At 41.2% G+C, this 25,942-nt stretch overlaps 1 protein-coding gene across 3 annotated transcripts in view; it reads right to left on the reverse strand.

The window, feature by feature from the left end:
• Window positions 1–23,554, reverse strand: part of ccdc102a (coiled-coil domain containing 102A) — a 40,891-nt gene extending 17,337 nt beyond the window's left edge. For 2 of the 3 annotated variants that reach the window (XM_084541028.1, XM_084541030.1), the window contains exons 1-3: window positions 23,427–23,554; window positions 5,188–5,641; window positions 4,547–4,936 (exon numbers count right to left, since the gene is read on the reverse strand). In XM_084541028.1, coding sequence (XP_084397154.1) covers window positions 4,547–4,936; window positions 5,188–5,541 — 744 coding nt within the window. In that variant the 5' untranslated portion in view covers window positions 5,542–5,641; window positions 23,427–23,554. Of the gene's footprint in view, window positions 1–4,546; window positions 4,937–5,187; window positions 5,642–23,393 lie in introns of all 3 variants that reach the window. The other variant, XM_084541029.1, reaches the window with a different exon arrangement.
• Window positions 23,555–25,942: the final 2,388 nt, after the last annotated feature.

Below are 25,942 nucleotides of genomic sequence, written 5' to 3' on the forward strand. Positions count from 1 at the left end.
CCCCATATTCCATAGCTCCTAACGAAACATCAGCAGGGTGCTGGTTTCATATTTAAACCAAACTACCTACACTCTCTTGTATGCATTCAGTTTGTTTTTGAAGGGGTTGTCAGAAATAAAGGCCTCTAATGTTACAATGTTCCACTCCACCCTCTGTCCCTCCACACCAAGGCCGTAAATCAAAGTCTCTCATTCATCCATTTATCTGAGGCTCTGCCAACGTGCTCTCACGGCAGCACTTTGTGTGGGTTTCCATAACAAACATTTTCACATCGCATTCTATTTAATGGCATAAACAGAAATGCAAGTGGAAACATAGAGCTCTTACTCCTCCTCACACAGTAAATCTGTCTGATTTGGCACTGAAACAATATTGATATAAATGCCTCCCCACTGTATATCCTTTCCAGCATCTGCCAGATGTAAAATATTAGTGCCTGGTCTCCCACAGGCTTCATAACTCTGGGTGTTTCCTTACGATGTTTGTAATGCAGACTTTCAGAGGTCTCAGAAAGTAATGATGTTCTGGTGAAAATGTTTTGAAGATATAGTATTTGGTCATAAACCAACATAAAAAAACACCAAAGTCCTTTGGATTTACTGTTAACCATTACCATGTGTAAAGTTTCATGTCTATAATTCTAGTAGGTAATAACTCTGACCTAATAGTGACACTACTAAAAAAGCCAGGGAATTGCCAAAATCAGCACGCTACATCCTCTAGGGACTTTTAATGTCTGTACAAACTTACACTGCACATTTTAAATCTTTCCTTCAATCACATGTCAGCTTTTGTCCAGTTCATATTTTTAGTTCACTGGTCAGTCTTAGCCTATTACAGAGTATATGCTTTATATCTGAGAAAGAGACTCTATTACTGACTTCATAATGATACTCACAGCACTGTGTGCAGCACCTGTAGCAGAGTATGCACTACCGCTGAGCAGAGAGGGGTGGGTGAAGTCAAGCAGTGTCTAGCTTGTTTCGTACATTGCTGGAAAGTTATTTTCTTTTTTTTTAATTTAACTCCCCAAAAAATCTGTCCGGCTCTACTCTGGCCTGACCAGACATACGACTGAAACACTACGGACCAAGGATGAACAACTAACTGAACACACTAAGGACACAACATTGGCTCTCTGTAAATACCTGACCACCAAAACCATTCACAGGATCAGCTGAGAAGGGACACAAAGTCAATGAGAGCAAAGAAAGTGGGCTGAGAGAAAAATGGCGGGGTGAAATACTTTAGTCCCTGGTTGAGAAAGAGACTGACTGACAATATCATGCTGTCAGAGCAGGGTAGCATCAATAATAAGCTGGATTTCAGTCTCCCAAATTGTCGCTGCCATTATTAGATGTCACTGGAATATGTTTCTACAAGTCTACAAAGTGCAAATTCATGAATGCTTTGAGTTAATGATAGCCTTTCGGTGTTGACGACATGTGCATGCCATCAATACTAATGAAGGCTGCATTTCCCAGTTTTAGACATGAAAACTTGTAGCATGTTTGATCAAACTACATGTTTCATCATTTGCATTAGTGACAGTTGAGATATACCACATGGAAAACAGTGATGATACTGCTGTCATTACACGTAATCCCCAACAGAGGGAGCCAGTGTGTAGCAGATCTCTGGAAGACTGGAAGACTTACTGTGCCACATGTGGAAGTACTCAGTGTGTGAGAACCAGAACAATGGGGAGAGACAGGAAATGAGGCTATGCTGTGTGTTAACCACCATTCCAAGACCACCTCTGCAGACACTGGTTACCCATGAACTGTACAGCCCGAATGTAGTACCATCCATTGGGGCTTAAGCTACGGGTGATCAGAACCTTACACACTGGACTGTGAATGTGCCCAGCAAGACAAGAACACACACATAAAGAGGCACATGAAACCCGTGGCTACGACAGCTGGGCCTTCACTAAGTTAAAAAAGAGAGGAAAATATAACATGCACAAATTGGAAAATCCTTCTCTGAATAGGGGAGGTGTACTGATATTTAATCTGCCATTAATTTACAATACAGTCTGAACTTCTGTCCCAAAGAGGTTTCACACCTATTCACACCGGAGACCGGAGACTGGAGCCTCTGACTGATGATGGGTCATTAGAGAATCATTCATTGGAGAAAGAGGACAGGCTCAAATAGTTTTCCATAACTCCAGCTAAGTATCTAGTCGCTAACAGAGACTAGTCATCAAGTTTCTGATGAGTAACACCCACAGATGTTCCTATTTAAACCCCAACTCCCCATCAGTTTTTTTGTACTGAAGAAGGTACTTGGATGAGAGGAGAAACATCTTCAAATCCGGCTGCCCTTCTTTGGTGTTTTTGGACCTACCGTGGTGACCTGGATGACTGAGAACCTTCACAGATGAGCAAAACAACAACAGCATTGTTGCTCCATGTACAGACATGACTGTGTGAGACATTCAGAAGCATTATCTCCAGAAAATCTCAAATACAAGCTAATCAATGTTGTATGGAGAAAGAATTGCACAAACCTACACTATAAAAAGGACACACTTAACAACCACTCCACAAGCTCATGGCACCACTCACTGATGAAGCCTCTTGGATGAGGGGTGTAACGTCCTCAAGAACCAAAATGAAGCCCAGTTGGCTTCAACTTGCATATAAAATCCTCTAATGACAAAAAACACATGGTACCATGTTATTTCAAAAGAAGACTTTGCTCTCAGACTGCAGGCGTACTAGTGCAGAATGGGAGATATATCTTTTAGCCATCGGGAATCTCTACCGTTGAACCAACTATCATTTTGGGTTTGAGAGGTAGACGTTATTTACTTTCAAGATGAGGCTCATAACTTTCTTTTTAGATGAAGATGAAGAGCTGGTTCACGTGATGCTGAACCATCATCCATGCCACGTTTGCTGCTGTAGGCTGAGAATACTATTCTGTTGGTGGGCCGAGCGCCTCTCCTCCACTCACCTCTCTGTCACGCTCCATGCATCTCTATGCACAATGCCCTTACTGCATGTCATTCATTCTCTGTCTCTATCTCCAAATGTCTCTGGCTTCTGAGTTTTATTATTCTGTGGAGCTATGCATTTCTGACCTGCGGCTGCTGCTCTCATCAATCTGTCCAGCGTTTGTTGCTGGTCCATTCCTACCAAAGCGTTACACACAATTTTCTACTCTTCTCATGGAACATCTTATATTCATACTTTATGCCAGACTACTGTGTTACAAAGGACTATCATCACAGACAATTTTCTGCCTCAGCGCTCTGCTTATAATCATAACCACTACCTCCCACTAAGCGGGTATATTTAATTCTTTGAAAACCGCTCTTCCCATTTTATCCGCAGTCAATCTTGTATGTATCATACACCGCGTATCTGTTTTATCTTGCTTGTATCATGTGCTGCAGTTATGTTTTCTCCTGTCTTTTTTGAGCTACTCCTACTTTTTCTGTCTTTCTACTAGGCTACTTTCTACTAAGCCGACAGGTGCCACAATATAAGCTGACCTGCCCGCGGTTTCTTCCTGGTTAAAAGGGAAGAAACCACTGTCCTCTCAGTGCATGCTCTTTGAATGCTCTGGCACAATATTCTTCTGGAGTTTGTATGTTTAATATGTTAATATCACTTTGGATTGTGGGGCGTTTTGTTCCACACAGTTAACGACTGAACCTTTTGAGTTACAGTGTAGATGGGGATGTCCTGATCAGTATCAGGAGATCGGTGTCGGGGCCTATCAAGGCATTTTTAAAACGATCACACTGGATCAGAATGGGCTCCAGCCAAGCCCGATCTTTTGTAGTTATTATTTTAGCTCTGCCATAAAGCAAAACCATGTCCCTGTAGTGGCAAGACTTCTTCTTTCTCTTCTGTTTTAATGGCTTTTGACGGCAAAGCTGCCAAAGAAAATGAAGAAGAAGAGGAAAAAAACTTCTTCTGTTTTAGTGCCAGTTGGCTAGGGTCATAGCAGCAAAAATCAGTGAAGAACCAAAGTCATGCAACTAAACTTATGTGCTGTGTGGAAGTACATTACTTTGGAAAATGAAGTCAGTCAGGCAGCAATTTGCTATTTGTTTTTGCAGCATTTTCCTTGGCTATTATCTGTGAATGTTTTTGTCTTCAGGTCTAAGAAAACAAAAGCTTTGAATCACAACACCAGCACATCAGATTCGTTCATTCATTCATCTTCTGTAACCGCTTATTCCTGTTAAGGGTTGCGGGGTCTGCTGGAGCCTATCCCAGCTGTCATTGGGCAAGAAGCAGGGTACACCCTGGACAGGTCTCCAGTCCATCGCAGGGCTAACACAGAGAGACAGACAACCATTCACACTCACATGCACATCTACGGCCAATTTAGAATCACCAATTAACTTAATGAGCATGTCTTTGGATGGTGGGAGGAAGCTGGAGTACCTGGAGAGAACCCACGCAGACACAGGGAGAACATGCTAACTCCACACAGAAAGACCCCAGTCGGCCCATGGATTCGAACCCGGGACCTTCTAGCGGAAATAAAATGAACTTATCTAAATGAACACCACAGACTCACCTTCTGCTGACCCATCCTCTTCCTGTCCAAGTCTACATCTCTTACAGGTTCTGGTTCTGGAGAACCTGGTGGTCTCTCCCCCGGCTTTCCGTCTGTGTGGACCTGAGAGGAAGCGACTGAGGAAGCCGGGGAGGAGGGAGGGATAGATGGAGACGAGGAGGAGGAAGCACAACGAGGGTGTGCAGGGGAGGAAGAGGGAGAAGTGGTGGCTGCAGGAGGTGCCGCCGTGTGGTCGCCACGGAGATGCAGTGTTTCCTGCCGCAGGGTCTCATTCTCTGAGGCAAGTTCTTGTCTTTCCCGCCGGACACTGGTTAGCTCCTTGGTCAGGGTGTCAAGGCGCTGCCTCAGCTGACGCACCTCGTCACGTGCTCGATTGCGCTCCGCACGGACCTGGGAAATACATCCACAGATGGTCATCTATATATGTAGATTTATTTCAAAAAGGGCTAGCAGAGAAGCCTAATAACAAATGAAATCATTCAGAATATCAGTATACACCCTGCTACTGCTAAATGCTTTACAAAATGTCTACAGAGTTTGCTGAGATCATGATAATATGTGCACAAAAATATGAAAATGTGATGAGGTATGAGTCATATTATAAATGATCTCTTTCCTGGTTTCAGTGAACAACAGCCCACCTTGCTCCACTTCTCTCTCCAGTTGGCGGTGCAGTCTGACCACCACCTCATGGTCTTCTCCATCTGTGCTGCCCTGGCCCGAGCTTCCTCCAGCTCCCTGAGCCTCAGCTCCTCTCTGCTCTCCCAATCGCCGCCTGCCCCGTCCCCCATGGCCCCCAACCCGAGACCCCCAAGCCCAGGCGACAGCAGCAGCGGGGGGCTAGAGCTGGGTGTTCCTCCGGTAGGGCTGGGGGTGTGGGTGAGGCTGTCTGGGGAGCAGATCCCCCTATCGGATCCCAGACCCAGGCTGCACAGCAGGCCACCTCCAACCGACTTACCACCTTCAGATAGGTGGGGGCTGGAAGTATGATTCATGATGGGGGTAATGATGTGGACAAGTAACAGGGGTGAAGCGACGGGGGATTGTAGGCAAAGAGGCTCAGAACAGCATCCTCCTCTTCAGTCACTGATCATCCTGGAGACAGAAACAGGTTGGAACATTACTCAAATGTCAGAAGTAACACATATAGCCGGGTCCATTGGTGCATCTTAATGCAAAGCATCAATTAAAGAAACACTGCAGCAATGAGGTTTGCCAGGCATTAATCATTAAATGTGACATTCAAAGAATACTAATCTGAGAGACTGTAATTTAGAAGTTGCAAATCCTGACTCTGTTTAAACTTATCAGAGACATTTCCACCACTGGTTTTGCTCTTACCCCTTCACTACCAAGACAGTTCAAGGACTGGTATTTAACTGGTTCCTAATTTCTAATCAGTTCTTCACGGAGATCTTCACGCCAAAAGAACCACACCTTGGCCAGGAGAAACATCTGGTTCCAGAGTAGCACTAATGCTTAACTGGTCTAGAATAAAGAACCTGCTTTTTATGTAAAACCAGAGCAAGTGTCAGTCTAGAACAACCAGAACTGCATTATAGATGTAAACTTGAAGCAGCGCCTGCAGTCTGTGTTGTCTTGCACTATAAACTAGAGAGGGCTTAAGAACCTGGTTAGATGAAGGATACTGTATACGGGAAAATGGTAGTGAGACATCAATACTAGCGCTATCTATTAATTTTTATCCATTACCAATCTCCCATGTATTATCCTTCACCTAGTATCATTTACTCTTGTTTGAATCAAGTTATTTGCTGCATGAATGCTTTATACTGTACTTTAACTCATCTGTTTGCTTCTGATGCTCTTTCCCTCCTTTCCTCTCTTCTCCTCTGTCTCCCTCTCACATCTCCCTCTTTTGTTTCTGACTCTCTACCCAGCCGACCACAAACAGATGGGGCCCCTCGTAAGAGCTGGATCCTGCTCAAGGTTTCCTTATTTTTTCCTCGCCTTAGAGCTTGATCTGGGGGTTTCAGGCTGTGAGTGCTGTAAAGCACCTTAACACTATTTAGGTTATTATTGACACTATATAAAAAAAATGAATTGAACTGAATGGACATGTTAAGACCTGCTTTAAACTGCAAATACCGTTCAACAAGGGACTGCTATAATTGATAGGTATTTATGTACTGCATGCCATTTATTCAGGTTTTGTTCGAATCAGTAAGACACATCATTCCCATCTGTTTGTTTATTGCGAAGCCCACTCCACTTACAGCTGACTATTTATCAAATAGTGTCACACAACTAGTCATTCATTCATTCATCTTCTGTAACTGCTTGTCCTCTGAAGGGTTGCGGGGGGGCTGGAGCCTATCCCAGCTGTCACAGGGCAAGAGGCAGGGAACACCCTGGACAGGTCTCCAGTCTGTGGCAGGACAACTAGTTTTTAAATCTTATTTCATGTAAAAGATCTCAGTGTGATTTATTGTGTTTAATTGTAGCCTATGGGACGTGCTGTTTCTGTTTAATTAGATTTAAACATGAACTAAAACCACAATGTGGTTAGATGAACTAAAACTTCAGGGCTGGTTGATACATGATAAATATGCAACTGTTTAATTAAAGAACTATGAACAAAGATTAATAATAGTGTTTGCGGTAGCTAAGCGACCGGTACATCTACCTCTGCAAATATATTGGCAGTCACTGCTTGTTGGGCTGATGGTAGCCTCTTGGAAAATTTAAACTTATCCAACCAGCCGCACAAAACATCATGCAAGAGTTTCAAAATTACAAAACCTTCATAAATAGACTCCAAGCTTTCAAAGACTAAGTCTCAATATTTTATAGCTTTCTTTCAGTTTTGAAATGTGGCATAATATCCATCCATACTTGTCTTGCAGAAACCTTGTAAGCCCTGCTTAATCTGTCTCCCCCAAAACATTATGGAAATATACAGCACTAAATCATTGAGGCCTTGAAAGGATAGGACCACACTGCCTCAAGCCTGCCTTCAAGCAGTATTTGCATACTCATATGTAAGGTGAAAGAGCTGTTGATCACTGCCTGTTTTTTACTGCTTTTCTTCAGCTTTCCCCCTTTTCTTTGCATGCCCTCCATGTGACCCCTCTCCTCTGTCATCACAGGGCCCATATAATGCAAAGCCAATGTGTGGGACAGACTACGGGATAATAAACTCTTTCACAGAACATCTGTCCTCGCTGACCATATGCTATACAGCCCAAACCTGACTGATTAATGTTCAGCACCAACCCTCACAGATTCAATATTTCAATCATCCAACCACAGTTGCTCATGTTTAGAGTCAGTACTCTTGCCCTTCAAGAATAGTCAAATAAGTCCAGTATGAGATTTATTCTGCTAGTGAGAGATTTCCAAACTTCAAAGCAGAGCTTGAGAAATTTCCTTTTCACATTTCACAGGAAGAAACATACAATAAGGACCATACTGTCTATTGGCAGCAGCAGTCTTGCTGTTTACACACATTCAAATTGTAGTTATAGAACAAATATGGTCTTAAAATCAGAGAGATAACTGAAAAATCCCTGCATTAACCCAACTCTGGACTACTGTCTGGACCGAATGAGTATGGAGTAAGTATAAAAGAATGGGTTATCTGTTGTTACAGTGTGAGTTTACACTTCAGATTTGACTGCTGGACAAACAGTTATTTGGCTCAGATATTGCACTTACTCAAGTGGCTTTGAAGTGCTTGTCCATTTTGTATAATAAAGTAATGGCTCCGGTTCTATTTACCTCTGAACAGCACATAACGACATATGCGAACACTCTTGGAATGGAGAGCCCTCGAACCCCTTGAGTGTGAGTGCCAAACTCAAATATAAGTGAATAGCAGGTCAACACTATTAGCCATGCAACATTCTAGAGAGCAGGTTCAACTCATAACCTTCTGGCAGTGCACCAGTTGTCTATCAGCTGTAGCATGTTAGCAGGGTTATGTCATTTTTATGAGTTTTGTACCACACAAAAAATTCAACATTTTACACCACCAAGTTTGGACATCAATTAGTAGGTAATGAGGAAATTTCAATTAACCGTCAAGTAAATTTAACTGTCTTTGTTAAATTATCAAAATATTTCTTTATTTTCTATCACACTGAATACCTAGGTGTCTTTGGCTACATACTAAGTTGTCGTCTATTAATGTGTGCAATCTGGAACTGACACATTTATATTAAGACATACGTCTACAACAGCCAAGATGAAAATGCTGCTGCGACAGTCTTTGTAAGTTTGGCGTCTGTAGATGTTATTTTTGCTTTTTTATATTGGTGCTATTAGCACCTTTGACATCTTGCATTTTGGACCTTCTTGCAAATCCATCAAATCACCTCCTCCCTCAAGTTATGTGTTTTTCACATAAATATCAATGAGCACCTCTTCTGGATTACTGACTATTCTCTGTGCTTGCATACCAACAGTATGATTTTTTATTTATTTATTTATTTTTGAAAATGCAATACAATCATCGCTAATGTTACAACACAAGTGTAGAACGTCAGTTGAGTCGGCGGTCCGTCAATATGTCCAGGACGCAATGTGTGATCACACTACTAAAGCAATGTGGTCACCAGTGGCCCAGACCACCTCCAAAGGATTCAATGTCCCGTGTTTCATCAATGCGTCTCGGGTGTGTTCACAACTTTACTTAAAGCTAGTCACTAAAGCTGGGGGAAGCTTTTAAAAAAAGATCTAGTGATGGGTCATCCCTCTCCTGGCCTGGGGTATGGGGGCAGCTCAGAGCGGCAAAATGTACTTTTGACAACTTTCATATTATATATTAGTATACCATTATCCATCGCTATTATCTAGATTATCATTGGGATTAATATTACAATCCTCCAAATGTTCTTCCTTGCTTGCTTTTTTGTCTTTTATGCATTTATTTATTTATTTCCTTCTCTAGCTCTTTTCCTCATTTCCATACATATCATTTCTCCCAGACCTAATGTACAGCTACACAACACAGCACACACCTACACACACCAAAAATAATTCTTAAGGGTGTAACCATTCACCAACAACACAGTTTGGTCCAGTCTGGTTCCCTATGGGGATGGGGATGATAGCAAGTACTCACCAATGCAAAGAACTCAAGATATCAAGATACTCCTTGATAGCCCTATTTATTGGATTTACAGTTTTTTTCAGTCGCTAACAAGCGTTTGTCCAATCAGTGGTCACATTTTCAAAACTCTAAACACAATTAGCACAGCATCGGTCTTTTGTGGCCATACCATTCACACATTTCATGTTGTTTTCACACAATATGCAGTCAGTGAACACATTTTCACAATGCTTACATTTTCTTAACAGACCAGCTGTACCTCCCAACAAAATTATGGATTGTTTTTGTATTATGTACGAATGTTAACACACAACATCCAACAATAGCAAAAACAATATTCCAAACCTTAGATACAGTATAAAAACCTCTTCTTCTGCAATGATATCAGTTCAAAAACAACATATCTCAGCTGATAATACAGTTTTTTTCAATCGCTAACAACATGGTTTGAAGTCCACTGTTGAAGAAAAAAAACAATCCAAGTCTAGTTCCAAGTTTGCTGAAGTGGTGCAAGTTTATTGGAGTTCCAGGTCGTGGTGAGCCTACCGACACAGAGTGGGTCCGAGACCGGAGACTGACCCTGAATGTAGGGCCAGAGCACAGATATACCCTGTCCCCAGGTGTGGTTGCATATTGGTCAGTCGAGGGCAACATTACACAGGAGGGTAAACTCAGCGGAGGGGCAGAGGTGGCTCCCAGACGTGGTCAGAACAAAAGGACAAAAGGACAAAGGAGTGACACTCAGGTAGTATGATCAGGAAACTCTGATCAGCAGGGGAGCAGAGGCAGGAGAGATCAACATATGGCTGGAATTGCCCCAGACGTGTCAATTTCAATGTCCCTTCAAAGTTTACTTCTTCACCACCCAAGACTGGTACGTCTCTTCCTTCCACCCTATTCACCGTTCCTCAACCCCATAGAGGAGTTGTTTTCTGCATGGAGGTGGAAGGTTTATGACCGTCAGCCACATGACCAGATGTCCCTCCTTGAAGCCATGGATGCTGGCTGCAGGGACATCACAGTTGATGATTGCCAAGGGTGGATCCGACACACCAAGCGGTTTTATCCCAGGTGCATCACCTTGGATAATATCAGATGCGATGTTGATGAAAACATGTGGCCTAACCGTGAAGATCGCAAAGATTAGATACAGTAATTTTGTGCTTTTTTTAGTCCCCCCCCCGCCTTTTTATCTGGGCTTTTTGCTGTTGTATTTTTTGTTCAGAATGCTCTTGTGTGTTTCATGGATATTTTGTTGCTGTACTGTAAGCAATACTGTTAAACTTTTTCTGTTCTATCATACTGTAAACAGTATTTCTACTGTACCTCCTGTAGTAAACAGTAAAGGAAAAAAAAATGATTTGCTTTTTACTGGAATGCTTTTGAATGTGAACAATACATGTGGACATACAGTTCCCAACCAAGAAATTTAGTGTAAAAAACAGTGGATTGCATGTTTTGCATGCAAATACCTGTAAAACTGAAGCATAAAAGTCTATGCAGTTTTTGTAATGTCAACGATAGCCAGTATTTTGAAACCTGGTGTACTTTGATTCATTGCATGTACCTTGTGAAGTGAAAACAAGTGTTATTCTTTGACAGAATAATTTCATTTTGAGTCATGTTTCCAGTGTTTCGGTATAAAGTTGGAGTGTGCAGAGAAAGATGTGTTCTATTTTGAAATGAAGAGTTAGTATATATTTAACAAAATGTGTTTTTGACAAGAAAATTATCCATTTGGCCAATTGTGTTTTGTAGGCGTGAATTTGTGTTAAGAGTTTAGAAAAAATATCTTTAGTATGGGTAAGCGCTTGTTAGCGATTGAAAAAAACTGTAATACAGCTGCATCTAGGAGAACACAAAGAAGAGAAGAAAAGAATCTCCAGGAGAGGACATTTTGTTTATTTAAGATCGAATCGGGACTTGGATCGGCCAATACCGAATATTAAAAGATCAGGGGACATTCACATAACTAAACAAATAGTTTCTCTAAAATAGTGTTCTCTACAAAGCAATCTGCTTTGTAAATCTCAGTAAGGAAATAACTTCAACTCAAGAGTAAAAGTAAATTAAAAAAATGTAAAAATCACAGCCTGTCATGCCCATCATAATCCCCTGTATTCTGTAGATGTTCTACCTGTACCAATGGTTTTGTCCTGCAAGAACATGTATTCAATGAAATAATAATAATAATAAAAGCTTGCCACTTGCAATTGCATCACTAAGGACTCATATTAGTACTAGATTTTTCAGTACCATTGGATGTGTCCTAAATTGTATTAGACATTTCCACTTGTGATCAGGTCACCCAAAGTGCAAGAACGATGGGAAGCTGTAACTGCTGCTTTAAGGCCAATGTTAAAAACTCTAGGAAATCTGACCCTAGCCCATAAGTAGACTTACTGTTACACCCACAATGTCTGTAAACCTTGGATAACCCCGGATAAAAAAAACAAAAAAACCTCCTTCTCTCATATGTCTAGGTAAAACTATCAAACAAAAAAGCCTCATGCACCATGGGACCCCAGGTGTTGCAATGAGAGGGTACACTGTAGCAAATTACACAGTACATTCCTAAACTATGACGCTGCCTCTGTGTCTCATGCACACACACATCCTGCGGTTCCACGCGGCATACGCCCTACATGCAAAGAGAAACACACACTTACTCAAACATGCACTGAACACTCACAGGACATGGTAGCAGGCACTGGTTTCACACAGGGTCAACTTTCTGAGACTGCAAGCCTCATCTAATCCACAGAGCTAAACACAGCAGAAAGAAAGAAAGAGAGAGAGAGAGAGAGGGAGAAGCATGAGGGGTGTCATTGTCCAGATCAGCATAGTCTAGTGAAATTGTATCACATTGTCATGACTTATTCAACAGGACTGGGAGAAACAGAGAGGAGCAGATGACAGACGAATAGAGCTGACACTCACTACTGAATGCCATCAGAAGTAGAGCCGTGTGTCACTAATGATATCCTGAACTGATTGATTCTTATTCACAAGGTCCCAGTTTGATTCAATCAGATTCAATATTGATTCATTTAGAGATATTTCAGTTTAGTGCTTAGTTATGAAAGAGATTTTCACGAAATTAATGTTTCCAGGCCTGATGGTGCCCTCAGAGTTGGACCTTCTGTCGTGTTTTGGATCTCCGTCACACGTGAACTAATCCTGTCTTTCAAGACTGCAGGGAGATTTCTAACGAGAGAATGCAATCCAATCCCAATCCAATTTTATGAAAATATTGAGATCAGATCTATTTATAAAGGATTTTCTCAAACCCAGACCTAATAAGTAGTGTTGTAGTTTGTACCCAGTACACTCAGAAGATTAAAAGTAAACACTTTAAAAAGATAGAGACTAAACCATAACAAATAATGGCTATAAAAGAGTCTAAACACAATCTAGAGTGATATCTATCATACTTTCTCAGGTCCTTATGCAACTTTAAAAAAAAATTCCAGAGGAAGTGTTGGGTAATCACTCAGATTAGAGATGGGCTACGAAGTCCTAAATCAACTGCACTTATTGGGATAAAACAGAGCTAACACATATGCATCAGCATAAGTCTATCTTTGTTGCTCAGAAAGATGCATTCAGTTTTATTCGTTTTTTTGTTAGGAATATAAACAGCTACATTTGGTACTATCTGCTTCATCATCGTCTTCATCATTACGTAACGTTATTGAATCATTTTTTAACATGCCAGAGCCGATGTGAAAGCAGAGCCAAAAAAGCTGCCTTTTCTCCAGGGCTAAACATCTTCAAAGCTCCCACTCAAAAAGGCTGAGAGAGGCTGAGTTTACAGTTAGGTAAATAAATGGAAGACACAGCTCCTTCGCTTCTTCTGTAAAAAAAAAAAAAAAAAAAGCTGTGGATGCAAATCAGATGATGAAATTCCAAGGCAGAGATGGAAAGATACGTGATGGTAAAGCTCTGCATTAAAAAAAAAAAAAACATTTGAATTTCATTATGGGGCATGTTTCAACCAATACAGAGAAAAAAATACTTCTCCACAACTGGATACAAGCACTCAGAGCCATTCTGTTCTAAAGATATGAATCGCCATGGTGCTCACATGACATGTATGACTACATCGCTGTTCCTCTTCTATGCATTCTCCACATAAAGCCTGCCCAAACGGTTTGATCCAGACCAACTTTCTGTCCCCTGGCTTCCAGGCTACGGAGCCTACAACAGCTGTACAAGGGTCTGTAGTTTCCATTCTGCTATATAAGTGCTTTATACACTAATCAATATTGTTATCAATGGATCCCATGCATATTACAATATATATAAAACACAAAAAGACAAATGCAATATACAACCTATATGTGCCTATACTATGCTACTGAAAACTAGGGATGTCCCGATCGGTATTGGGGGCCAGGCATTTCTAAAATGATCGGATCGGTACTGAGCTATAGCTAAGCCTGCTCTTTCTTTTTATATATTTTAGGTCTGCCATAAACCAAAACAATAAAACAAGACTTGTGCACACCCTTACATAAGAATTTGTAGCTGTTAATAGACAAAGTCTTATCAAGCTCATGTGAAACAGTGCACATCTTTCTTCACCTGAAGTGGTCACACAAAAAACAGCTGTTTCAACATGGACGATCAGATTCTTTATATCCACAGTATGAAAGATGATTTCATAAAAAATGTTCCATAAACCCCACAGCTCCCTCAGGTTTATGTTTATAATATGCTTTATAAAGGATTTACGAAGAAGTCAACTTGATACACTTGAACACTCTGCAGTTCAAGTGTATCAAGTTGAGCTCTCGGTACATCCTTTTGACACAAGTTTTAGTTTTCATTCCCCTAATGGGGAACAAACCATTTATTAAATACAAGCAAAACTGCCAAAAGCTTAGACTGCCAGCTTTAGAAGCTACAAACATGGAAACTTGTGCAGCATGCAAATTAAAACGGCTCTCATGTCCACGTGCATGCACATTTGCACATGAGAGTGTGCACACACACAATCACAGACAGTGCACTGCTGTGGACGCACACTCCTTCAACCTGGTAGCAGGCCAAATGTCCCCTGAGTCACAAAGGAGAAATAAAGGACAAAGCAGATGTAGACAATTGCTGGGTCTGGAATCCTGAAGTAAAGTGTAATCCAGGCTGTACTATCTGCAGTCTGATTCTGATGAGGGCGAATGGCAGGAAAACTAATCCTGAGCTGTGCTGAAAAACACAAGACAGCCTTTTAAAAACAAACACGCAGGAATAAGTGTGCTTAGTCCACTTACTGTCCACTTTGTATTGGTACAGAACAACAAAATGAGACTCAACTAAGGGGAAACGGAGAGAAGCGGACGGGGAAACACATCGATGACACTGGTGAAAGGGCCACTAGAAAAGGATTGGAGATTTTTAGGTTGTCAAGCAGGTTAGAAAGACAGGTCAAGAGTTGCACACTGTCTCTCTATTCCCTCTCTATACATACATGTTTCTATTCTACCACCAAAATGCAGATCACGGTGAGTCACTAAATGTCATGTTTACATATTAACACCTTGCCTTGCGTGTTCCCCATCAAATGGGTTTTTAGACCATTGGACTGACTGGCTTGTGAGCTCCTCACAGCTCAGTAGACGTCCTAGCCTTTCTCTTTGCTCTTTATGCCGTGGTATCTATCATCGCTTTTTAAACAGTAATGAAAGTTTATGTGAAAATGTATTAATAGACTCAATATGGGAAGAGTGTCAACAAAGTTTAGTCCCGTTCTGAGCTTCTTGAACAGTATTAAAACCAGTACAAATCCTGCTGCGTAGAAATACATACAGGATGTACTAGTCTGAAACAAACACACACCAATGAAACTCGGCAAAATGATTATTGGTAGTACAACGTGTTTATTCCTCCTACATAAACAAGTTAAAGAGGCACTTCCTGAGGTTATCCCTTTTCTTTGGTGTTATATGGTTTTTGTTGCGGATGTAAAAAGTCTGCAAAGTTACAGAGCCAGAGTTCACTGCAAAAGCAGTTAACACTCAGAAACCACAAGGCTGCTTTTGAACTTGCTCTTGAATCCTTTTTCAGAATGAACAAACATGACTGGATAATCTAAAGTCACATGACAATATGATCCAAGGGACCAGAACCTATCCTTTAAAGTAGAAAACAACTGAGCTTCTTTTTAACTTCTTTAAGGGGTATTTGCTGACACTACGTTCGCTATAATAGATTTAGAAAAATGTTGACTAAATATGTACCTCAACTAACAATTAAATGGCACTTGATGAAAACCGATATGATATGAATTACATTACAAAAGAGCTTTTGGTTGGTTTTCAGCCTAATTCCTGCCTTCATCAAAATTAGAGCTATAGTGCGCCCAGTATTTTTTTTTGTTTGTTTTAATATTCTCTGCTTCTCTGGGCCTCAGCATCAAAATGTGTTCTGGGAACCAACTGGCGCCATTTGCCCACAAAAGAAGAGAAAGAGGACTGCGCAAAGATTTCCCATAATCAAGAGGTGTATTACACTGGCGTTTGCCAAACCTCCTCTCAACTTGTTTCACAAATACTCAGCTTATTTGCCCTACTTATAATCACATTAAGTATCATTTTCTTGTTGAAGTGATTGTGATTGTCACTGCAAAGAGGAAGAGAGGAGGATGGGGAGAGAGGGGACAGAGAGCTTGTACAAGAGGTGAGCAAATGGGTAGAGAGTGAAGTGGAAAAACAATAAAATAAAAATAAAAATCTCATAATAATTTGACATGTATTTCATGGATGCTATGTGTGCTTTCCAGAAGCCCACTTAAAGCTTATGTGAGTGAACATAGTCAGGCCCGGTACAAGAGGGAAGACAAGAACAGGGAGAGTTGTTGGGAGGTAGGAGATGGGGAGAGCTAGAGCAGACCAGATAAGAGATATGAAAAGACAGAGATAAAGCAGCATGATGACAATCAAGTCAAAACAGCAGGGTTTAAGACATTTCATTTGTTTCTAAAAGTAACGCATTGAGTATTCTAGTCGTTTTACAGATGTATCAATTGCAAAACACTATGTACTTCTCTACAATTAGAGGTCTGATCCTAGAAACGCCCCTGCTACAGACCGTTTCTGCTTGGATTTCTTGTCTTTGCACTGGGAATTTGAGGGTGGGTGGGTGCTCTAGACGCTGCCCAAAATCCACAACATTCTTGTACTGCAGACTAACAATGTTTCCATAAGCAGAAAAATGGCAACGTTGACCAACAAACCGGGGCGGTGATACACAGCATCAGCGAACAAGTTTTCTCAAAGTGCCTGCACTACTGGCACTGCGTTTCATTAAACAGATGTCGTGTTCCTTTTATGCAATTTTCAGATTCTTTTGCTTTTACTACGCCGAGCCAGCCGACACACCCGGGTTGAAACGCCATCCTCCACCAACTGGGAAAGATCCTTGAACAAAATATAGGCAGCGCTGAGTGGCTGTGCCAGCAGGACACCTCATCAGAAAACTGAAATCTTTTCCGTCAGCACACACGGAAGAATCGATTGATTCAACTGACCATCACTACTGACTAGATAGACACTTATTGAGCGTCATTTTTCCTTTCAATTTTCCCTCTAGTAGAGCTGTACTAAGGAAAGGTCCAAAACCAGATGGGAATTTACAAAGGGTACTAAAAGAATTACATGTATAAGGTGACCTGATAGCTCACCAAAAAGACAGAGATACTGATCTGTGCTACCAATCGGAACATTCCTGGTTTCTACTCCATAATGCAAGTTGTCTTTTTATCATAGATTTTAAAAATGAAGCTGAAGATCCGTCTCCCAAACAGGACGCAATGATCCCTGAATGTCAGTGAGAATTGTCAGAGACACTGACTCCACCCTGCTCAGCCATCTGCTGCTGCGATTTGCTACATCTGGAAGACAGATCACCTACAGGGTACCAGAAGCAGCCAAGGACATCATCCAGTGGTTATACTAGACAGCTAGTTTGTATATGTTTATTTTGAGGGCGAGCGTGTTCCAGGATGGATTCTTAATTCCTACTTGTTGAGGGAGCCAACAAAACAAGAGAGTAAACAAAATGTCAACACTTGCTTGGGTGGTCTCAGTCAATTGGAAAAAAAAGTCACACACACAAACAATTGTGCATCCATGACTTGAGGACGTTATATTAACTTGCATTAATATCCTTACGTGTTTAATTGACATGATCAGGAACTGCTTTTGTTCCAGAAAGGTGGCTAGACAAACAGATGTAAGTATACCGACAACATAAATAATTCAAATACAAAGTACACACATAAGCAATTAACAGCTTATATAATGACAAAATCTGAAACATACACACACACACGCGATAAATATTTATACTAATTGAAATTGAACTATCAACAATAGACATCTAAAATACACAGACTGTTATCACAAGACGTAACCCTAATATGCAATGACACATACACACACGAGCGCACGCACACACACGCACACACAAAGATGCAGGTTGGAAGCATCTGAAAAGCCTGTAGTTAGGTTTCAGTGACAGAAGTAGACCAAAAGCATTCCTCCGCTTGCCCTAATTCAAATTCTGCTGACAGCCATAATTACCAAGTCCTAAACAAACACAGCTATACATAGATACATACTCTGGAAACACACTCAGTCCATGAATAAAACACTGCTTACGCTCATACAGCAGCTCTCTCTGCTGCTTTAGTTTGGAGGGGAGATTAGTAACTCTTTACGCAACCAATCCAACGTAGTATAATTAACACCGTTATATGTGTGTTAAGGTGAATCAGCTGTTGGCACCGTTGCCCCACAGATACAGCAGAAGATTCTGGGTCTGTATCTGCTCCAAGCTGTGTAGGCTTTGAACGACAGATTCCAGCAGGTCCATGTCACCAGTGACCTTTACTTAAATAAAAGTAAGTTACGGAGTCCAAGAAAAACCAGAATAGAATTTAAAATCCTCCTCCTCGCATACAATGCCCTTAAAGACCTCATTGTACCGTATCACCAGATGACCTCACTCTCAAAGGGCAGGATTACTTGTGGTTTCTAGAGTTTCAAAAAGCCAGCGCCTAGTTTGGATTTGGGAGGCAGACACCTTCTCTACTTGACAGATTGGGCTTTAAACTTTCCTTTTTGATAAAGCTTATAGTTAAAACAGGGTCAGGTGACACTAAACTATCCCTTAGTTAGGCTGCTATGGGCTATAGGCTGCTGGGGGATGAAGCACCAAACACATATCCTGTACTTTCTCCTCTCTTATTATCCATGCATTCATATGCTACTATTGTTTAGCATATTATTAGCATACTATTTTAACTGTGGTTGGCTAAAGCTGCCAGTTCCATGTGAGTAAACATGTCTGCTGTGTGGAAGTACTTTACTCTGGAAAGACAGTCAGACAGCAATTTGTAAATTGTGCAATGTGGATGTTTGACGAGGTGGTAGTAGGGGATCATAATTCAATACTACCAACTTGATTCAACACCTACAAAAAAACAAATCCAAAAAAAGTGATGTTGAGTACACTCAGACAAAGGCTGCACTGAAACAACAACAACAAACACTGGACGGTGCAGATAAAAATAATAGTAATATTTCCTTGAGACAACGTCAAGGCAAAAAGTATTACAAAGATTGTTACAGGCTTTATAGTATTAAATGACCAGCCCATTTCTGTAGCAGAGAATACAAGCTTTTACCTATTGGGGCTTCTGGAATCAGATAGTGGGGCAAAAAAACTTTATTGGGATATCCCTAAAAGGAACCGATAAGAAACCCACTTATAAATTACAAAGAGAAAGGAAAGTACAAGTGAACTCAGAGGGGAAAAAAAGAATGCTGATGTCTAAAGGTAGCTGCTTCAGAGAACTACCAGCACGTTTCTGAGCAAAAACGTTGCCCTTTAACACAAAGCAAAGACTACAGCCAACGGCCAGACGGGACACATACATTCTGTGCCTGAGCAAAAGACAAAGAAACGGGAAGAGCTACAATTATACAGGAGGAGAGGAAGAGATAAAAATGGTCGTGCAGAGCTGGTCTCTCCTGAATCACGCCGATCAGCTGCTTTACAGTTTATTAATTATGTTAAATTCGTCATCTACCCAAGTTCATGAGAGTACGTGCGGACTGCAAATATCTGAGCGTGAAGGCCAAAATTTGTCTCTGTACGGAGTGCAACCATTCTGACTGTGAGAGAGAGAGAGTATGTGAAGAGATTTGCCATTATTCACCCCTTTAGAATTCATGATTTAAAAAGTGCAAAGACAAACAGAAATCATTCCAGATTCTTCTGATATGCCTACCATGCCTGCCCACTGTGCTTCAACGGCATCTGCACACCTGAAGGTGAATCACAGACATAGTTTTATAGCCCAGTCTTTAACTAGCTGCTATACTTTGCTGATAAGCTCCTGTAGCTAAAAGGTGCAACACGACTGCCAGATGTTCTGTGTGTTTTTCTTTGTCCAATCAGAGAGGCAGTGACCCACACAATGATAAAATAATTACACTAGTACATTCTATGGAACTGCAAGCGAGTGCTCATTCACAGTCCACATCACTCTGCACACACGGACATGGAAACCATGAATTGGCCTTAAAGGATATGCTGAGAGGAAAGCAAACAATGCGCGGGGACTGGAATGTGTTCAAACAGCCGGCCGGAGTGAAGGTACACTGTCACCCTGGCACACAGGCTGTCAGCTATGTACCAAGTGCTTCTAACTTCACCAGAACAAATATTCCGGGATTCTTACTACAGTGCTACAGTTGTCAAGAGCCAGGTGCGGAGTCATTGCAAGGGAAAGCCTGCAGACACAGAGGAGAAAGTCTGAGTAGAAAGGCCGATGTGTTTTTGTGGATAAAGATAGAGGTAGCAGAAAGACTGGACCGCTCTGGTTTGGCCTCAAGTTCAGTGGGTGGAGCGACAAATGACGGGATGTTGATATTTTACACAGGAAGACGGACAAACAAAGGGTCTGCTGGACGGACACGGCCACAGACTGGAAAGAAAAAAAAAAACTAAACCATAGTTCACATGCGGACATGGCGACGTTTATCCCAGAACTGAACACTTTTCATGGTGGAGAAGCTGCACAGAGGAAACTCTGTTACACAGCTGGGGGCTATTTTGACCATTCGTATTTTAGTTTCAGTGCAGATGCAGCGGGTCTTGCTGATGTTTTGTACCTGGTTACTGTTCAGATAGGTCTGATGATCAATACTCTACCCCAGCGCTTGCACTGTGCAAGCTGAAATGAGTCGATATGTTAATTAACACAATATTAACACCAATTTCTTTCTCAATAACTCCCTTTCTCTTCAACGCAATATATCATAAACGCAATGAGAGAATTTCTTTCCTCAAATATGGCCCTGGTTTACTTGGACTAAAGGATGACGTGATTAGATTTCAGTGGCGTTAGCTTGTTAACCAAATTAGCTGTGGGACCTGGGGCCAGATGCATAAAACGGTGCAGATTCACGACTGTGTGTACACACTGAGATAAGTGCATTCTTTTCATCGGACTTATAAATGTGCACACATGTCAGATTCAGTCATAAATAGATGATGAAATACTATTACATGTCACGGTTACACGCAGCTGTGGCTGTCCCACCCAGGACATCCACAGCCAGCGCTGCAGGAGGAAGGCACAGCGGCTCCTCTCTGACCCCAGACACCTCAGCTACAGGCTGTTTACGCTCCCTCCGTCTGGCAGGCGGTTCCAGAGCACCCGGACTCGAACCAGCAGGCTGAGAGACCTTTTTTTTACCCGCAAGCCATCAAGCTACTCAACTGTTAAACTACCTCACACACTATGACACACACAAACACATGCACTATTCCACTTTTATTGTATTTCCATTCTATATTTCATTTTGTTATATATTTTTATTCCTTTATTTGTTATGTTCTGCTTCTTAGTAGTTGAGTTGGCACCAAGTACCGAGAATTTTATCACTGGTAATGATGCATTGTTACGTAGTACATGATAATAAAGAATCTGGAAGGTTGAGTCTTGAATGTGTATCACCTGTACCACTAATTTATCACCACAATGGCTGTAATAGCTCAGACAGATGATAAGAGATAAGCACGGAGCTCATATTAAAAAAGACTTTACAAAGTGCCTCACAATTCAGGATCATCTGGGAAGATTATTGACACAGATCTATCACGATCACTGTAAATGCTGGCACCAGATTCACATTGAGCATATACAGCATTTTTCCCTACTATTTTCAACTCAGTATGCTTAAATTATTAGTACATCCTGCATTCTGTTTTCTTTTATATTTTGCAGCATCTCTGGAAACAGTGTTGTTGTAGCTGACTACAAAAATCATCATGCTGATGGAATGCAGTGCACAAATATCACACCCCTGTCCAGACAGAATACGTTGGAATTCTCTGAAGTGGGATTTCAATTCTTACCGGATTTAATTTGATGTCTTACAAGGAAGTTGGTTGTTTCTCTTGTTTGCATAAGAGTCTGATTAAACACTAGGGACTATCTGTCTTACAGAATGGTAAAGTGGAATGTGCATTTAGGGCTTCAACTATTGCTTTACTGCTTTATAATACCAATATTTTCTCCACATTTTGTGGAATGTTTCCAGTAACATATATAATATACTGAAGAGTTGGAGCCATCCCTTATCAAAACCACTACGTGCTTAGCTTTTTGAGTAACTTGTGTTCTAACTACAGAGACAGCAGAAACAGGAAGAACACAGCCGTTTTACTGGTAGCCAGATAATGTGCACAAATTGTTAAATTAAATGCATCTGACAGTGAAACAGCGGTGGCCTACTTATCTTTACACCTCATTCTTCACTAGCAATCTGCTCTTGCTCCACCACTCAGCACCCTAATGCACAAATGACTGAGCTCATACATCTTCTAGGATCACTGTACGCACATTTCTCTCAGTTTGTGCAACACCGGCAAACACATGCTCTTATGAATGACACTTAACAAAGCGCATTTTAATTTTGGTAAATGCACCAACATATGTACTTCTCCCACCTTTGTTAGAAAACAGGTTAAAAGTAAAAATGACGCTGGCGCGAAAGATTTTGTAGCTACCTGCAGAACAGCAGTGAGTGTTCATAAGTGACCTACTTTGATTCTGAACAGCTCCAGATACTGAACTTCAACAAAGAGCCATGCTTAATGATTAGACTGTGCAAACTGCCAGCAGTACCTCCACGACGCTCTTGACATGATCTTCCCCCTAACCACCACAACTGAGACAACTGCATATTCATATTCACTGCAGACAGAAAAGAACTTGTGCACAACTAGGTCAGAGTCAGGAAACACAGACCTTCTGTCCAGACCCTCGTCTGCAGAATACAGTCAATGAAACTTTATTTTTTTATATTTCTGAAGGAACCTGTGGTGCCCTTTCTGCTCCTGTGGTCGAGCCTCTTCTTCAACTTGCTCTCTCCAGATAGTTAGAAGTGAGTAGCAAAGAAAATAGCCCCTCCTGTGAGAACAGTGGCTTCCACAGTCCAAAGTGATTTTTTTTCCTTCCAGCAACAACGTGTCTCAGACACCAAGAGGCTCCATGAATAAGACAACACAACAACTATCCATTCACAGTGCACAACAGATATATTACTGGGACATTAATGCAACAAAAGCCCAAGAACATGGTAGGAAAACGAGAAGAACAACAATGACTTCGTGTCATTTGACACCAGAGTGTCTCAAAGCGGTGGGCACAGTCAAAACCATCAGCCACTGTAACAACAGAACCAGAGGGGAAAGTACCGTAAAGAAAGCGCCGGTCAGAGCAGCCGTTACCTCCAGGAATGTGTGTTTAGATCCCCCTGAAGCAGGTGAGGATTCCCCTTTTTTCCTGCCAAATCTCGGTGCACATCTCCTTCTCTTTCCGCCGTTTTTTTCCCCTTCAATCCAGATAGAAAACGACGTCCTCCCCACTGAGGATAGAGAACGGGCGGGTCTAGAACGTTCGGACAGCCCGTCCGGCCAATCAGCTGCTGATATGAAAGCACTCCGACGCTTTGAGCCAATCGGATTCGGCTTCCAGGACACTGCCGTGCGCTCATTGGTTGGCGGTGCAGAGACCTCCCTGTTGAAAATACTATAGCGCCGGGTGAACAGTTATGGTAATGTGGACGCTTACAGATGAGTTCACTTACTTACAGCTGCACAACAAAGCGGCGACGGGCCTCTGAACTGAATCAGCTCAGCACAGTTCATACATTTGGACCATATGCAGGAGATTCTTTGTCAATAAAAAACAGAAATCAGCATATATATCATATCATGAGGAATTGAGTTACTAACCCACAACAACTAGGTCTAACATTTATCTGTCAAAGATTGGGTTTAAAAAATGCCTTCAAAACATTATCATTTCCACCACCCCAATGTATAGATTACACTTAGTTTATAACTAGCCTATGATACTGTCACAGTTTCCAATGTCTAATGGTAGTCCTGTTTTCTCAGGGCTACAGTCCTAAATGCAAGCATCTTCGGTATACTAGAAAACTGAAAAATAGCAAATTATCTCATTGTTCACGTTGCAGAGGCTGGGTTTTATAATTGCCATATGATTAATCAGGTACTGATCAATTATTATGAACAACTTCTGATCAGATCATATCCACACACTAACCTATTATTTAACACACAGTGATTAGTCCATGTGCAGCTTTTCCATGTTAAGAAAATCGCTGATTCAGCATTAGAGATGCTTTTTTTGAAAGTACCTTCTAAACTGGGCACAGTCCAGTGAAGAAAAGCTACACCGGACCAATGAGATTCTACTAACTGCAGGAAAAGAGTCTGACAAATACATATCACGCAGCACGGTCGCCCTCTGATGGCAAACCAATGCCTCTGGTCCACACTAAAAGCAGTTATTATGGATCATTCACACACACATATATATATATATATATATATATATATATATATATATATATATATATATATATATATATATATAGATGGTACATATATAACATTTTTGATTTTATATTACATCAAATGTAGGGCACATTATCATTTACAGCTGGTTTAATACGGCAGCCCCTCTTGGTTTAGGATCATTAACATGGTGGTGTTAGACTTTAATCGAGTCGTGCCAGACCTCAGAAATGTAATTAATTCAGGAATCATTTAACATGCTGGTATATGAGGCTTGTTAAGGGCCTGAAAATGTTTCTCCCTCAGACACATTCTTCCAAACTGTCCAGTTATCCCTGTAGTTTACTGTCAGTGTCCACAGTGAACAACTCTCTGTCTGAAAACATTCTGTCTCTCCGGGGAATAATTTAGACAATCTTGGACTCGGCTTGTGTTACAAACTGCAGATGTGTTGTATGAAATGTGCAGTCGTTTGGCAACCCGTGTATTTCAGACTGCAATTGGATAGATTGTGAGAAATGTAGGATCAAGTGTCTATTAAATCCCGTACCCAAATTTACAACAAAACGTTGGGACATGTTGGTCTCTACTCCATGTGCTTGAGTTACACACATGCCCAAACTAATCTGTGTGTTGGATCGTTGTGCCAGAGTCCTTATTGTTTGTTTTCCTTGTTTGCCTTCATTTTGCACACTGCATGTACTGTATTGTACTGTTTATGTTCATCTCTATCAGGCTCATTGCACTTACAAGAAAAGACACAATGCCACTTCCTTCCAACACTTCACTTATCAGGAGACAAACTTGATTATGTCAACATTAAAGGTTGGTAGACCAAGAAGAAGATTGTTTTTATTGGGTGACATGCTTGTCAGGTTTTGCAGTTGTTGTTGCCACCGGGTGTCAGGGGGTGGATGTTTTCATCCCACTATGACGTCCGGAAAATAGAGGCGCTCAGGTGTTTGCTTTTGATTTCGAATTCAGATGGATCAAGCTACGCAGATTTCAACCGGAAATGCAATGGTGATAGCAATACCATCATATTAAAACCGTTAAACAATACCGTCAAATAGCGTGAGCAGAATGATGGGTCTATGTGAATTTGCTGTAAATGTTAATGTCATACTTTATGCTTGCTTTCAGCAGAAAATAGTGGTTTTAATAAAACCGGTGGGTAATCAATGTCAAAGAGTTCATCTGTGATTTAAATCACAGTAGAAGTCTATATAATGTAGTTGTAGAAATATTATAATATAATACATTTCTATAGATATATTATAATTGTAATATATATTTAAGGCGACTAATTCCACACACGGCCTTTAAGTTTTGGAATAAAAATGTTACTTTGGTCACACGCGACAGCGGTTGTGTTTTGGAAAGCTTGAACCGGATGTTATACTCGTTAACCGACCGTACTA

This window comes from Chelon labrosus, assembly GCF_963514085.1.
Source record: "Chelon labrosus genome assembly, chromosome: 3".
Classification (NCBI taxonomy): domain Eukaryota; kingdom Metazoa; phylum Chordata; class Actinopteri; order Mugiliformes; family Mugilidae; genus Chelon; species Chelon labrosus.